Here is a 15,515-nt window from a genome sequence, read left to right on the forward strand (position 1 = left end):
AGCACAGATGCTCAAAGACAGGCGACTCCTGTCCTAATCATGTGAAGCAGAAGAGTACAGACACTGTTGGTCCAAGGGAAAAAACATGAAACACTCTCCACACGCACACTTGGCTACCGCATGCCAATACTGGCACACAATGTCAGTTAAGTACAAAATGCTGAACATCACCTTCCATGACGACAGGCTGTGTAGACTGTTCCCTCTTCGCTGCCAACGACAAAGTTATTGACATCTCCGGTTGGGAAAGCCATTCCGGTAACCGCCACTGGTTTGGACTTATTGTACACCAGCTCCATGCTCTCCTACCGAAACAGGTCTTCATTATTATTCTGCAATCATCCTTTTGTTTGGCTGTTGTTTTTGGTTTTGGTTTTTTTTTTCTAACTAATTTCTAAATGTTACAGAGGGTGGCTGGAGGGGAAGAAAAAGTCATTTGACTCAGACACAGGACTCAGGTTTCTACATAGAACCGTTGCAAGAAGATGCAATGTCACAAACTAGGATGCACTGCTCCTGCCATCCCCACCACTGTCTGTCACACATTTGAGAGTGGCTGGAAAGCACTGGTCTTTGCTACATCATCTTAAATCAGGCAGAGATGACAGGTGAGGATTTAAAATCTAATGGTGCAGAAACTAAAGATAATACCTTAATGGTTACACTTACCAGCCCCAGGCTCTAATAAAACATGCAATACCCTTCTATTTACAAACATTTTTGAAATCAATTGTTTGTCAGGTAATACATGTAATATCATGTGCACCTAAGGCATTTATTAGGCTGCGCCATTTGTCCCTTTCAGAACAAAATTTAAAAGTTGGGGTCCTGTCACTACCACCATTGTAAGCATTGCTTTTCAGGGATTTTCTGAGGTAACCATAAACACTCCTTCTAGACTCTAGCATTAAGCTACAGACCAGCAAGCATATTTTCTTTTTTTCATTTGGTAGCTGTATTTCAGAGTAAATCAGCATGCTCATTTCTTCTACTGCAAGTACAACCAGCATGAACAGTTTGTGGCCGTTGCAAGATATGTAAGCTTTGAGCAGATTTTGCACAACTTTTTGATTGTTCAGCCTAAATGGTGTAACACAAGAATCCACAAAAGGGCTGAATGATTTAGCAATTTTCATTTTTAGCTATTTAAGTGGGTATGTTTTATATGTTTAAAATGCCTAATCTGCTATTCTTCTAGGGCCAAAGACTGCAGTGTTTTTCTCAGAAGGATTTTTGCTGTAACTAAGAGAGGAGAGGGATGCAAATCCATAGAGAAATACTTTTGCTTGGTTTATACTTTTCTTTGATATACTTTTGGTTCTACTAAAAAGGCAAAACAAGACCTGGAAAATGCATTGGTCGAGCACCTGTGGACCGTATATTTCTGTGAAAATCTTCTGGGGTGTGATCATCATTTAGTGTCCCTGTGGAGAAATGGCCAGATACTATGGTGGACTCTCCTCCCAGTGCCTACACCATGGCTGTACACAAGTGCTCTGGAGCTGTGTCTTTAGAAAGTTTCAGACAGACACACATCAGCAACACTCTACTCCTCCCAATTTAAAGCTATGGCATGTAGCTTGACCTCAAGTCCTGTGCCTTTCTTTTTTAGATCACCATGAGCCATGTGCCAAACTTCAGCGTAATGTGGGGTGTGTACCCATCCTTGCTGAAAGCCAGTTTTGGAGCAGGGAAATTCCATCTGAGTGATGAAGTACTGGAACTGAGATGTTCACAAATCTTTGCTTCAAAATTTAGTATTTCAGTAAATGAATATATAAGGGTGGGTTTTACCTTCTTAATGTCTAAGAAGTGAGAAATGGGAAGGGATTCGTGTGCCTAACCATAGATGTCTGGGCCATTTTAGATGCCTCCACTTCTATTCCAGAAGAGTGCTGGTTTTGCATAGTCCCAGAACATAACTACACGACCCATACTATTGCCTTAGATGAGAATGAGGAACATGATCTAACTTTGAAGTTGGCCTCACTTTGGGTAGGGGAGTAGATGGGATGAATTCCAGAAGCCCCTTCCATCCTAAGATTTGACAGTTCTGTACCCCAGGGTGGGTATATGAAATGGTATTTCACACTGGGATGGCATGAGTTGTCCTCCAGAAGTGCCCAATATGTAACATTAACTGTAAAGGGAACTCAAATTACTAGCTTAGACTTGACACGGACCTAACTAAGGTTAGGATAGAGGAGTTGCACCTCTTGTGTCAACACTGAAAAGCAAATAATTTGATAGTAATTGCGCATTATTGCACGAGTAACGGATGATTAATGGAATCATTAAGATGAGTCTCTACACAGCATTTTGAAGCAATATCCCATGACGCTTAGCAAAAATTGTACTAATTTTTTTTTGTTCCAAAGATATTATGTATAAAAATGAGTGATGTGTTGGAATATAAAATGTACTGCTCAGAAGATAACACTTAAAAGATGCTTTCTATAGACCTTTTTCAGCATCAGATTTTTTGTTTAGTTTCCATTATTATAATCACTAGTGGTTTGGACAATTTTCCTGGGTTCTCTTTCATTTCTGATACAAAGGAGAGGAGTGGTGCGGGGCGAGGGGGAAACACAATAGTAGCAAACATTCCAGAGGGGGGAAATTAGTTCCAAAACTTTTGATTTGCATTGTTTGTTCCTTTGGCTACTGAAGGCAGTCAGCAAAGTAAGCTTTCTGACTGTGTGCCTTGGAAACCCGTAGTGCCTAGGGTGTGTTCAACAGCAGTGCAATCTAGTCCATATTTGTTAAACAATGCTGTAGAGCAAGTACAATTTATACCACAGGCGACTTCTGTAATTACCGTGCTTTAAAATGGATTATTTCATTTTCACTTGAAACTGACCTATGTATTAATGTATTACAATAATTACATGATTTGTGGTAAAGGAAATGGGTTTTGGCTCTTAGCAGAGACTGCTGGAAGCAAGCTGTACTCTTTCAAGTGCATCCATTGGTTTTCGTTTGTATAGGACATGAGGTTTTGGCTTTTAGGAGTTATGTTCCATTAAGCAGGTATCCCGCTCTACTGAAGGTGCTTTTTTAGCCTGTATAGGTGAAAACAAACCCACCTGTGGAGTTGAGAGCATGTCCAGGCTCCAGGAGCACATTTTGCCATCCGTGGAGACCGTAATGAGATTGTGTGCATTCTGTGTTCCAACTACATTCACGCAATACACAGGATGCTGAAAACACATTAACATGGGAATTCAGAGAACCATTCTCACATCTTCATGAACAAATTTCTAATGCCTCATATGTTATTTTAAAGAACGATTAAGTAATCACATAATGCCTGGAAAATATAGGACTTAGCTTTTGCCAGATAGGAATAGTTTGGGGGGTTTTTTTAATTTAAATGTTAAGAGGTATGTTATGGAGGTGCAAATGTTTTCAAAGTTTCATTTTCCTCATAATAAAACAACCCAGCTGAGTAATGCTGTGAAAATACTGAATTATGTGGATGAGATTTCACCCACAGGGACATGTATCATTCTGCTGATGGCTTTTGACACTGAAAATAACCATCAGAAAAAGGCAAATTGTCCAAATGGAATCAAAATGAAAACTTTATTCAAGAAAACAGATGCATAAAACTTGAACTTTCCCAGAATTTGGCTTGCATGCTAAATATTTGCAAATGTACTCCAGTTGGAAAACATGAACAAGTCCATTAGCATTCTCCAGAACTGGCCAATATACCTTTTAAAATCTGTCATTATAAATGTGAAGTGACTAAATGTAGGGTGTTACACCTGGTTTACCATAGCATAGTCACTCCATGGAGGCTGAATTCCACTCAGTATGCAATAATGAAACTTGGCCTATTCCTTTTCCAAGGAACCTGGTAACATTTTGAGCCTAAAGCGTCATCTGATATCTGATGGTGACTTACGAGGGATGGATCAAGTTCAGCAATCTCCAGAGTGAAAAATCAGACTGAACAATAAGATTTAATCTCCTTTGACCAGGACAAGCGATACTGCTGAATTAAGGGTAAGACATATACACAAGTCAAGCAAAGAAAAACTGTATTTCTCTGCTCGTTTTGCAGATGAATAGAAGACCTGCATCTCCAGGAAGAAAAAAAATACTTTTCATTAATACTTCCCTTATTTAAAGAAAACTAGGACCAACTTACACAAGATCCCTGTAGAGCTTCTAAGCCAGCTCCATGCAGGGTTAGAAACCTAGCATTTGCTCCTGCTGAAATGAATGGCAGAACTACCACTTGTTTTGGACTACTTAAAGATCCAGCTGCAGGTCACCTACCCAGTCAGTAGGGAAAGTTACAAATCTTCAGAGCACTGTCTAGCTCTCAGGTTTGGTACCTGAGTGGGCCCAGTAAATGCCCCTTCCCTGAGTGCAAAAAGGGCAGCATCTGAATGCACTGTGTGTGTGTGCGCAGGCACACTGAAGATGGACTCAGCAATTTCTGCTGAAATGGTACCTTGTGCTTGGAGGCCACCTGTACACACCAGTAAATCGCAAGATCCATTCTGATGCTCATTTTCTCTCAAGATTGTCAGGCAACTGGTTTCCCCCAAATCATCAAATGGACCCCAGTCTGTCCCTCACGTGTCTCACGTCTCATACAATGGACCTTCTTGCTGCTTAGTGGTGAGATAATGACTCCAGTGCTAAACACGATTAGCACATACTGATGTGTGAAATAAGCGCAGCCATATTTTTTCATGGGTGTTTGACCTCCAGTAGTTCAAACAGACAGGGACAGTGGGCAGGGGGAAACTAAAGCAAGCATGGGAGTATCTAGAATATTTAGCGGGGAGAGAGAGACCGAGCCATGTCTTTCCAGCATCACCTCAGTGTGTCAGGTCTGGCTTTAATCAGGGCTACCAGCCATCAATTTCATGCACAATAAAACTCACAGCAGAACTGAAACGATGTAAGGAAAATGGATGAAAAAGACAACTAACTGTATGTAACAGAAAGTTTAAACAGGCTCCTTCCTTTCAAAGGGTTGCTGCCAGCTTGCTTTTATTTATTTTGGAAATGAAATCATCATGCAAAAGGGTTTTGTCTTAATTAAAATTTCCTGTTGTCCCAAGTGCAGATGTGTGGTGGGTGTGAAAGGAAATTAGTGAGTAAGCTGCGGGTAGAATTCTCTTTCCTGGTGAATCCAGGCGGCAATCAGTGATACTAAACTTCAGGTTTAAGTCAGTGATAACAACACACTCTATCTGTTTCAAATAAACAAAGTGAGAGAAAGAAAAGAGAAAAATCCTTTTTTCACATATGGCATAAGTTCAAATGAAAAAATTACTATTCAACTCACGAATCTATCAGTACATAAAGTAACATTGCTACAGTAGAGTTGACTTAATTTATTCCTTTTATTTTTTTCTTGGCAGCTAGATTTCAAACGAGCCTTTTGCAACCAAGACTTTGTTTACAGTTTATGTAAATGATTCCTATATATGAACATAAAGTAAGCATTCTTTTATTGTAAAATCTGATCACTCCTTAAAAACACCATGCTTCCTCATATTAGACTGTGTGAAACACTTATTTATACCAATCCATGACAGCACATAAAGTGCCCATCCACAACTGAAAGTCATTTATTTATATTTGTCAAAAGCAAAACATCACATATTGTTCTATTGCAATAATAAAACTAGCTTAAGATATAATTCCAGGAGGTACAATTTTGTCTTAAATGTTTTTTTTAGTGTAAACAAATTACTTCCCATTAATCTTTTCTTTTCCACTAGATTCTGAATCCCAGTTGTTCAATTTTCAGTGATAGCTTCTTGCCACTAGTTTTCTGGTCTGATACATCTCTAAATTGCACTTCCAGGAGAGACTGTTTCTTTTTATGCAGATTGAACAACATTACTGGTGACAAAATGAGCAAAAACATGATGGAAATGAAAAGCAATGTTGAAGTTGAAACCCATGGCACAGATCATTAGGTTATTACATCAACTTTCATGGTAGTGGAAATTCAGGGAACAATATTTGTACTGCCCAGCCCTCTAAACATGTCTGTGCACACCTGTCATTTTTTAATATAAGGGACTTGCCATCTTAATACTGGCCCCACACTGAATCCTTTGCATTAATACGTGTGGCATGGCTTCTAGATTCGTCTTTTAACTCCAGGGATTATGTTGTCACAGTCAACTAAAAGCAGACCCTTGATCTGCAAAATTCCAAAGATAAGAATGGCAGAATTGTAAAAGCTGGAGGTGCAAAGACCTATCACTTTGTCTGATCCATCGCTCCGCTAGAACAAGATTATTATCTTTCAGAGTGCTTTGTGTAGTTCAGTTTCTTGTTTCAGGAAATCTGCATTTTTCTGCATTCTTATGTCATACTTTTATTACATTTTTCTCCTCCTTCCAGCCTCTATTTCCTTTCCCTCTTCCCACTCAGGAATGATCCCAAGCCCCCTCCCAGGATGAGATATGTTTACCATCCACAGGATACACCTTCCAGCTCTTATAAAGAGGCTGCTTGAGCCCAAACTCTGGAAGAGGAGAGCTCAAGGATGCACAACATCTTGGTTGGATGGACTGGAGGTCAGCACCATAGCAGAGTGAGGACACTTTAGCAGGCAATACAGGCTTGTCTCCCCCCTCAGCACAATATGAATACCTTGCAATGGAAGAGTCTTCTACCACATACATCATCTTTGTATCACAGAGAAACTCTCTGCCTTCTCAGGCATTTTGTGCTAATGCTCTGCCTGTATATTGCCCAGACATCACCAGAGCCCTGTGCCACCATCACTGTAACTGCAGGTTCTGTGTGTGTTGGCAAAATGCTTGTCCACATTGAAACAAACTCCCCCTCACTGTGCAAGCTCTGCCCCATGGTCCCGTCTGGAGTAGAAGACCACGACAGGCATTTATGCCTTGCTTTACTGGAAAACAGAAGCAAACTGCCCCACTCTCTTCAAGGGCACCAGTGTCTACTCATGAGACTCCACTGAGACTACCATAGGTGCCTAATCTGGTTCAAAAGAGAAACATGTACAGTGTGATAACAATAAGTGGTTCCAATTGCCTGCCATGCTGGACTGACAGACACACAGTCCCCATAGTGACTTGGCTCTCTTTACAGCCAATGGAGAGCAACAGTTAGAGTACTGCTGCACTGGCACAGAGGTGCCTCACTCAAGTGTTGTAATTGATCCTGCCCTCTTCCATGGAAAGGAGGTTAATCTCCTGACCTGACCGTATGAAGTGTGATCATTAAGCACTTACAGGAGGTGGTTGTACATCTCTTTTATCTGTTTCTTTCCCTTCAAGGGCCACACTTATGTTTTCATCTGTGTGGCAACCAGCATTGTAGACACAACTAGAGAGCTCCACTTCCCTGCTGACCATTTCTGCTAAGGACAGGAGGAGGTGATTTTTATCCTTACCGTGTGAGCAGCAGCAGATAAGGGAGTTCTCTGAACTGGAGTGCGCCTGTGACTGCGATTATCCCACAAGACGATTTGGCCGGAGTACGTTCCACCGACGACCAGGTTTGGGTGAAAGCGGGCAAAACAAACAGACATCACAGAGGACTGCAGTAAAAGAGGTAGAGAAGAGAGGTGTTATATGGTCAGTCATCTTCAATTCTCTCCTTAAGGAATCATATTGTAATTAGCATTTTGTATTTTAGAAATCACTCTATGAGCTCTACTCATATGTAGAGCTCATATGTATTTAGAAATACATAGCTCATTTGTATTTAGAAATCACTGTATGAGCTCTACTCCTTGCACACCAGTAATTCCGCTAAAGTCAATAGGACACATGTAAAGAGCTAATTGACCCTAAAATGTGTAGTTCCATTGGTCTTAGAGAAAATATGTACCACAGGATGAGTATTAGCATGATGCTAATAAACCTGAGATAACCTCTCCATTACAGTGATGGGAAAATGCTTAATTTAATTTCCGAAAGTGAGAACTTCAAGTAACCAGGTGCCAATCCAAAAGAGGCTGGCATCCTGGCCCATGATTTCCCATTAGGAAGAGCTCTTCCCCTATTGCTCCTCTAGTTTTAAACTCTCAAAGTTTGAGGTGAGTTTGTGAAAGACCCTCCAAAGTTCACCTCAAGGTGTGCTGCCTTGAGAGCATAAGCTGAAAAACCATGTTTTGTTGTTGGATCAGTGACTGATTTCTCTGCTACAGAGAGGTCCTCTTCTAACAGCACAGGGAGTCACACTTTCCCTTAACACTGAGCAGAAATGAGTTCTTCCTCATTTTAATGCAGCTGAGTTGTCTTTGTACATTTTCTTGGGCTGGGGATGTTGAGGAGCCAGACTGGCGTCACGGTTACACTGGCTATCTAGTAGGGTGCCCCACAAGCCAGTATGGAGATGGGTATCTTTCCCAACTAGCGCCTTTCAGTCTCTTTAAAATAACATACAACATCTGAAGTCCTCAAGGGAACAGTCCCCAGAATATTCATGTGCCAACAAGCTACAGCCAAGAGTAACAAGCTGTAACTCCTTCAAGTCCTCTATCCTCTTTCTAAGGAATTATTTCCCATTTTTATGTAATTGGTCCTGGATATTATGTCTTTATTTTATGCAAATTGGAAAGCATAAGTTACAGCACCCATGTTATTTCCCAAGAATTCACTCCAAACAGAAGCAAATGTCATTTCTTGGGCAGTTTCAGTGATGCATGCAAGTCACACAGCAAGACCCAAACTGCTGCAGCAATTACAGTCAGAAAGTTAAATTCACTGCTGGTTGCATTCTTAAAAATTAATTTTCTGGCTGTTTCCAATGAGTTTTGATAACAAATCTTTGTATAGTTTAATGGCTGGATATTTTGAAGTGGTGATGCTCCTACATGTGAACCCATTTTACTCAGTGACAAGGGGTTAACTAAATTACCGCGTTTCAGTTGTATAAGAAGTATTGCAGACATTTAAGTAAACTTTGTTGAATTGGGAACACAGGAGCTGCCAAGCTGAACTAGACCCAGTGTCTACCTAGCTGACGACCCTGTCTCTGGCAGGAGTAGATGGAGTTATAAAAACTTTGATGTGGGCAGATGTGTTGTCTTCTTTCATTACTGCTTCTCATCCTGATTTCTAGTGGCTAGAGACTGGTTTCAACATTACACCAGAGATTTAAAATCCCTTCTGATAGGGCTAGAATTAATTATGCTAAATTTTGATGCCTATGACTAGGTCAATAAGAATATAGCAAAATGTGAAGTTTAAACAGTTTTTACTGAATTCATATGGCTGCCTGATATCCACTGTTTAAAACCAGATTACATGCTAAATTAACTTAGTAGACATACTTATAGCATACAGCGGTATATTCAATACAGTTTTTTTGACCTAATAAGATCGCCAAGACAATGAAATAATCTGCCTCCATCTTTTTCTTCTCCATTCTCTCTGGATTCTCCTAGCTGTTCAACTGACATCTTTTATTCCTTCCCTTCTTGACTAAAGCTTTTGCACAGGTTTCTGTGATGTTATATAGTCTAGTATCTAATGACTAGATGATTAGTATATGCAATTGCCTCTTCTAGTTCATATCTATCTAGGTGCTATCAAAGGACCTATTAGCTTTACAGAGAAGATAACCTCACAGTAACAGGACTTCAGTACTGCTAAACAGTGCTTAAAACTCAGCTACAATGCAGCTGCCATCCAGTTTCCACAGATCCCCTATATAATTAAAACGACCCTACGGCACATGTTCTACATTTTATCTCTTTGTTTAATGGCTTTGTTTAATGGTTGTTTTAATCAACCCCTCTCACTCCTTATAACTAAGCTGACAGATATTCTTACATAAAGTGAAATAGCCAGATGATTTTAAAATAGTACAGCTTCACCACTGTGTACACCCCACAGCAGCTACAAGGCTCCACGTGTATTTTAAGAAACCCCAATTCAAACAGTTATTCCACAACAAAGTTCTCAGTCGGTCCGAAACAAACTTGGGAGACTCTGAAGCAGGGCAAAGAAGCCAAGTGGACAGTGTATTTTTAAATGTTGTGTTTTCATGGTTAGAATGGTTTTGAGTTCAGAATCCCAAAATATAGTTGAATGGTCAGGATATAAACTGCTAAAGTGTGTTTTTCATAAAGTTAAAAAATAACCTAAGGACCTAACATGGACTTAAAGCCTCTGTGCTGCTTCTAGCTTTACGTATCACTCCAAAGTAACTTGCACTCTTCAACTGATGAAATGTTCACATCCTTTTAATTACGTCAGTATTATTCTTCTACCAAGGAAACACTTCTAACAAATATTAGAATTTAACAGTTTAAGGACTCCACTCCATAGCACTTAGTATAGTGATTATTTTCTTAAAGTTAATGGCAATACTCAGATGAGTAAGGGCTGTAAGATCCAGCCCATTCATTTGGCAACCTTAAAAGCATTTATTTCTTAGCCTTAATGGGAGAGAGGGGCAGACAGGTCTCCAGTATGTCTGAACAGCTCTGTGCTCTAGAAGAGCAGCAGAAACCATTCCCTGTAAGCCTCTTCTGCCTCCAGGCTGCCTCTTGCTTGCCGATTCAAGCAGTCTTGCTCCTCTAAAACAGAGTTTTGCCACTGACTTCAAAGGGGGAGGAACCAGCACATGGTCAGGCTTTAAAATAACAGCATATCCTTCTTTGCAGTTCTACCACACCTCTCCAGGGAAATCTCCCGACACTCTCCAATAACAATGGTAAAGCTTCTCAGTTTTTCAGTTCGGCATATTTTATATTCTGTAGGTGCTTAGTTAACTGATGCAGAGGACAGAAGCAGCTAGTTTCATAGTATATGGCAACAATGCATAAAGAAATGTAAGGAATCATGTCAGAAGGCAATTCAACAGGGATTTTAGTGTCTACAGTATAAAAGCAGCATTTCGAATAGGAGGTTCCCAGCATTATCTTTTAATGGGTGTCACAGGGCGTCTGTGTCTGCAAGTTGCGGGGACCCTCAAGAGACAGGCAAACCCCAGTGTTTGGTCACGTTCCTTTCTCTGAATTACTTCGTGCAGTGAATCATTTCATTATTCACTTTCTCTTAATGCTCTGGTGTTTTCTCCCCCTGTGCAAATACAGTCTACTGGATTTAGCTTTCTCTGTCTCTCCTTTGCTTTCTCAGCAACCCTACTGAAGTATCTGTGGTACTTCTGTCCTTGTGATCTTCCAACCAGATTTTCTACTCCTGTATCTTGGTGATGGCTTCTGGTGGATGCCACCATGCTGGTGCTGCTGCCTCTTCCCCTGTGCATGTTCTGTCCATCTGCAGAGGTGAGCAGCTCTCAAAGGGCCAGATGAGAGAGCCTGAATTAGCTCCAGGTTGGAGCACTGCCCAGGCAAAAGGGACAGCCAGGCCCAGGCTGATAAACCTGAAATTTCTGTCTGTCAAATGGGCAATCCTGATCCCTGAGTGCTAAAGCTTCTGCTCCGGGCTGTTACCAGAACTGTGCTGAAAGTGTAATTAAGAAACAAAGCATGAAATGTCTACACTCTTGTCACGGTAAAGAGAGGGCTGGCCTCAGAAACAGAAGCGTTGCCCAGACCTTGGAGAGGCCTGCAGTCGAAGAGATGAAGGCAGCCCACCCCAGCCCCCTGTTTCAGTATCTGTCAAGTCGCCTGCGCCCATATGAAGAGAAGCGCTACAGGGCCGGGGGGGTGGTGACTTTGCTCAACCGCCTCTGCCTCCTCCCTCCCTCCCTGCTGATGCACTCGACTCAAACAGGCCCTGAGCCCTCTTCAAGTGGCTGGCAGAGCTGGTTTTTATTTTAGAATTTTAATCTGGCCCAGATTTGGATTAATGATGGCATATCCCTTCAACCACAGATACACATGGTCGGGACAGACAGTCATTTGGATTCTCCTTACTGAGAAGCCTGACCTCAGTACCCACATCTGATGTGTGTAAGGCCCTAAAGACTCAGCTGTCTGTGCTCATGTCCATAGATTCGGATGGCACTCTGCCCAGCCACCAGTTGAACAAGTTCACAAAGACCTGGGTGCTAAACAATAATGACTTTCAATAGGCAACGACTACTGCATTCAGCGAGACCTCTGCTGCAGGAAACCACCCCTGTAGGCAGCGCTGCCATACTGGGGCCATATGCCTACACTTGACACCAGATGGATCTCAAAACAATACTTTGTCAGTGGGAAGAAGTGATCTGAGGAGTTCACAGGCATTTCTAGACTCCAAAATACCAGGTTATATTGCAGCAGGCACTCAGGAAACTCCTGGGTAGATTTTCTAGCTGAGCAAACACATGTGAAAAAGCTTGTGGCATGCTACTATAGGTCAGCCTAACACAGACAACAGCGGGCAATAAAATTAACTGCAGCTGAGATGAACAGGCAGAGCCTTTTCCATGCTTGAGGGAATTGGCTTAGAGGGACTGGGAGCAGAGAGACAGAGCTGTGGTACTGCTGCTTAGCTAGAACCATGAAAAGGTGCCAAACTTACAGTCCTTTATCCATAGGAACTGAAGAATTGGGACTGGACCTCTGATCACCTATGCCTGCCCTCCTGAGGAATAAAAACAAAGTCCAAAAGTACACGTACAATTTACTCATAAACTTTTGCTCTCACTCCTGCTCACCAGGAACAGCATTTAAAGAATCTATGCCCTCCCACTCCCTCTGAGAGCTGCCCTACCTTCTTCTGGCCAGGCAATCAGGACATCATCTCCCTATGCTTGCATTGCTACACCCACTTGTATGTGGCCCCAGAACAGATACAGATGATATACCAAACTACAAAGGTGAATTAAAATCATCATCTAGAAACAAAACAGCAACTTAATTATTAAATAAAGTCCTTTTTTCCTGCCAGACCAAGGACTGAGAATCAGCATGGGAAGTAGCGGTATCAGATCTGAACACTGGTTTGTCTGGTTTAGATTATGTCTTTCTGAACCACAAAAGAAGGTGCGTGATACCTTGAAAAAGGCAATTCTAGGGTGACTTTGCCCTGGCTACCAAGATACCTGAATTTGTACACTGAAATAGAGACTATGTTCCTTCCAAGAGTTTTGCTTATTTTTAGTACCAACTATTATGAATCTGGATATTTCTGTGTTTCATAAAAATATTTAAGTATAATTCTAACAACAAACAGCAGAAGGGATAGCAACAGAATTACAAGGTTTTCCCAATTAAATTTGAAAATGTACCTAAAACATGATTTATGTGTAGAGAAACCTTTACTAAAGAGGTTAAGTCTTAATTCTAAAAGCTTAATGCCAAGACTTCTGCATTGCTTCCCCCCAACTCTTTTCCTATTCAACTATGAAATAACATCTGAAAGACTTTGTGCTAGAGATTATTTGTGGTACCATACAAAATTCATCTTCTACTAAAAATCAAATAAAAGCAGTTGACATCCTTCACGTATTTAAAAAAATAAAATAAAACCAAACAAACACTTCTTCAAACCAAATGTCAGAATCCTGTTTAATTAAAAAAAGGAAGTTTATACTTGGTTATGGTGTGTGTCGACATCTATCCCTTTGATTTACAAGAGTATGGACTGGAAAGAACAGATTGCTTTATTCAAGAGAAAGAAAGGAGGGAGGGGGGCCCAGTGTGACAGGAAAGAGTGTAGGCTGTATTAACTTCAGTGCTTGTTAAAACATGAAGGATTAATGGTAGAAAGGGAGGGAAGAATTGTGAATGTCTCCAGTTTAGGATCTTCAAAAATGTTTGGGGATTCTAAGAATGTCTCACTTGACCACATGAAAGCTGCACAGAGAGACTCAGCCACACGACTGCTCTAAATCCAAAGCTGGTATTGCTCCACTTATACCATCAAACCAATGGAGCTGAAATGTAGCCACAAATTAAATTTATTTTTATTGAAAAAGTACTAAGTCCTTAAAAAGAAGGAAAAGAGTATGTCAGGAAACACAGCTCTTTCTTAGCTGAGTTTACAGGGTAGGTAACTGACATCTAACCTCTGAGCATGCTGACATCTGAGCATTGCAGCAGAATCAGAGTGCTCTGTCCAAGTCTGCAGAAAGGCAACATCCAGCCTCATGCCTTCATTTTAAGCAGGGCAAAAAGCTGAAGCTTTCTACTCTCATCTCCGTAACTGCAGGTTCAGATCGTGTAACTACAAGAATAAAATAATCAGAAGAAAGTCCACAAGCTGCCTTGCCAAAAGAGAATCTGTATTTTGCTCCTTTTAGAAAGTGCATTTGCTAATATTATTCATTCAGTAGTGCTGTGATGACTCAGAAAAGCATCAAAAATGCTTGCTGTATTGTAAAAGCAGATAAACATGATACTTCTCAAATGTGAGGTCCTCCCTGCCTTTATCCATGACTGCAACAACCAATCAATTTGGTAACCCTGAACTACTAGACATATGTGAAAGCTTAAGAATACAGTCTTTGCTGAATATCATACCTTCTTTGTTAGACTGACAATGAGAGAATTAAAGCCTGGAGAAATAAGGCGCAATTTCATAACAACAGCACATCAAAATCAAGGTTTCTTTCCACCCAACTGCTTACATGCTAAGTACCCGAATTTGTCTGTTTTCTCTGATTAGGACCTGGCTGCTTATCAAATTGCAGGGTCTGATCCTTAACATCCGTGTGCCTGCATGTTGGAGAAGCAAGCACTTCCTTGGTTAGTCGGTTTTATTTAGGTCATGATGCCACAACAGTTATACGTGAGCACTCTTTAATTGTTTTGATTAAATTATTCACAAGCCTAAAGTGACGCGCGTCTGCACTACCCTTGCAGACCTGGAGCTTTAGGTCATGTGTCTGCGTGTGGAGCTCTGAGACCTTTTGCTGTCCCTGTTCATACCACAGGCTGGCCAGAATCTGGAGCAGATGGTAGGTGTCAGCTTCAGCATGTCACTCTGGCACTCCGCTTGCATGCAGCAGAGCTCACTGGTTTCAGCACAGTATTAGCCAAAGGCTTCTGGACCAGAGCTGCTGTAGCTGCAGCCAGCTCAGGGCATGGGTAATGGTGTCGCTGCCTGCCACCACCCATAACTATAGCTGCAGGTTCTTTGGGACAGACTGCTTTGTTGATGGGTTTGTAATACAGTTCTTTCAAAGGCATCTCAGTCTGGGGAAGGCCTCTAGAACTGACCAAATAGTAACATCACAAGAAAAATGTACTTGGTGCAGTGGTCAGAAATGCCATTAGGTAAGAAGTAGTTCTTAAACTGAAGGGTTCAGTTGCTTTCTGAAAATACAGGGCTGGTAGCAGAATGTCCCTATCAAGTACCAGAAATCCTTTAGAAATTAGTCATCACCTGTGTGGGACATGACGAAACAAAAGTTGTCTGGTGTGTTTCTACTGACACTTTTGATTCTGTTAACTAGTGGTTGCTGTTTTCATACAGAGGGAATTTCCAAGAGATTTTAGAATCGTTGAATTGTGGCCTGAATAATTTTCTAGTGATAAAACCTTCTTAATGTTCTGCACACATTCACATTTAGTCACTTTGACTTCTGTTTTAAAAAGCATCTCAAACACAAAAGGTGATTATCCATGCACCAGCTGGTCGGTGAGACAA

General features: G+C 41.1%; 1 protein-coding gene across 1 annotated transcript in view; it reads right to left on the reverse strand.

Annotated features, from left to right (window-relative positions):
* The window catches only part of DYNC1I1 (dynein cytoplasmic 1 intermediate chain 1), a 179,026-nt gene that overhangs the window by 42,946 nt on the left and 120,565 nt on the right, over positions 1-15,515 (reverse strand). Inside the window, exons 10-12 of the mRNA XM_026843204.1 lie at positions 7,409-7,555; positions 3,087-3,200; positions 172-305 (exon numbers count right to left, since the gene is read on the reverse strand). Of these exons, the coding sequence (XP_026699005.1) occupies positions 172-305; positions 3,087-3,200; positions 7,409-7,555 (395 nt within the window). The remainder of the gene's footprint in view (positions 1-171; positions 306-3,086; positions 3,201-7,408; positions 7,556-15,515) is intronic.

This window comes from Athene cunicularia (assembly GCF_003259725.1).
Source record: "Athene cunicularia isolate RWA chromosome 2 unlocalized genomic scaffold, athCun1 chr2_part1, whole genome shotgun sequence".
Classification (NCBI taxonomy): Eukaryota; Metazoa; Chordata; class Aves; order Strigiformes; family Strigidae; genus Athene; species Athene cunicularia.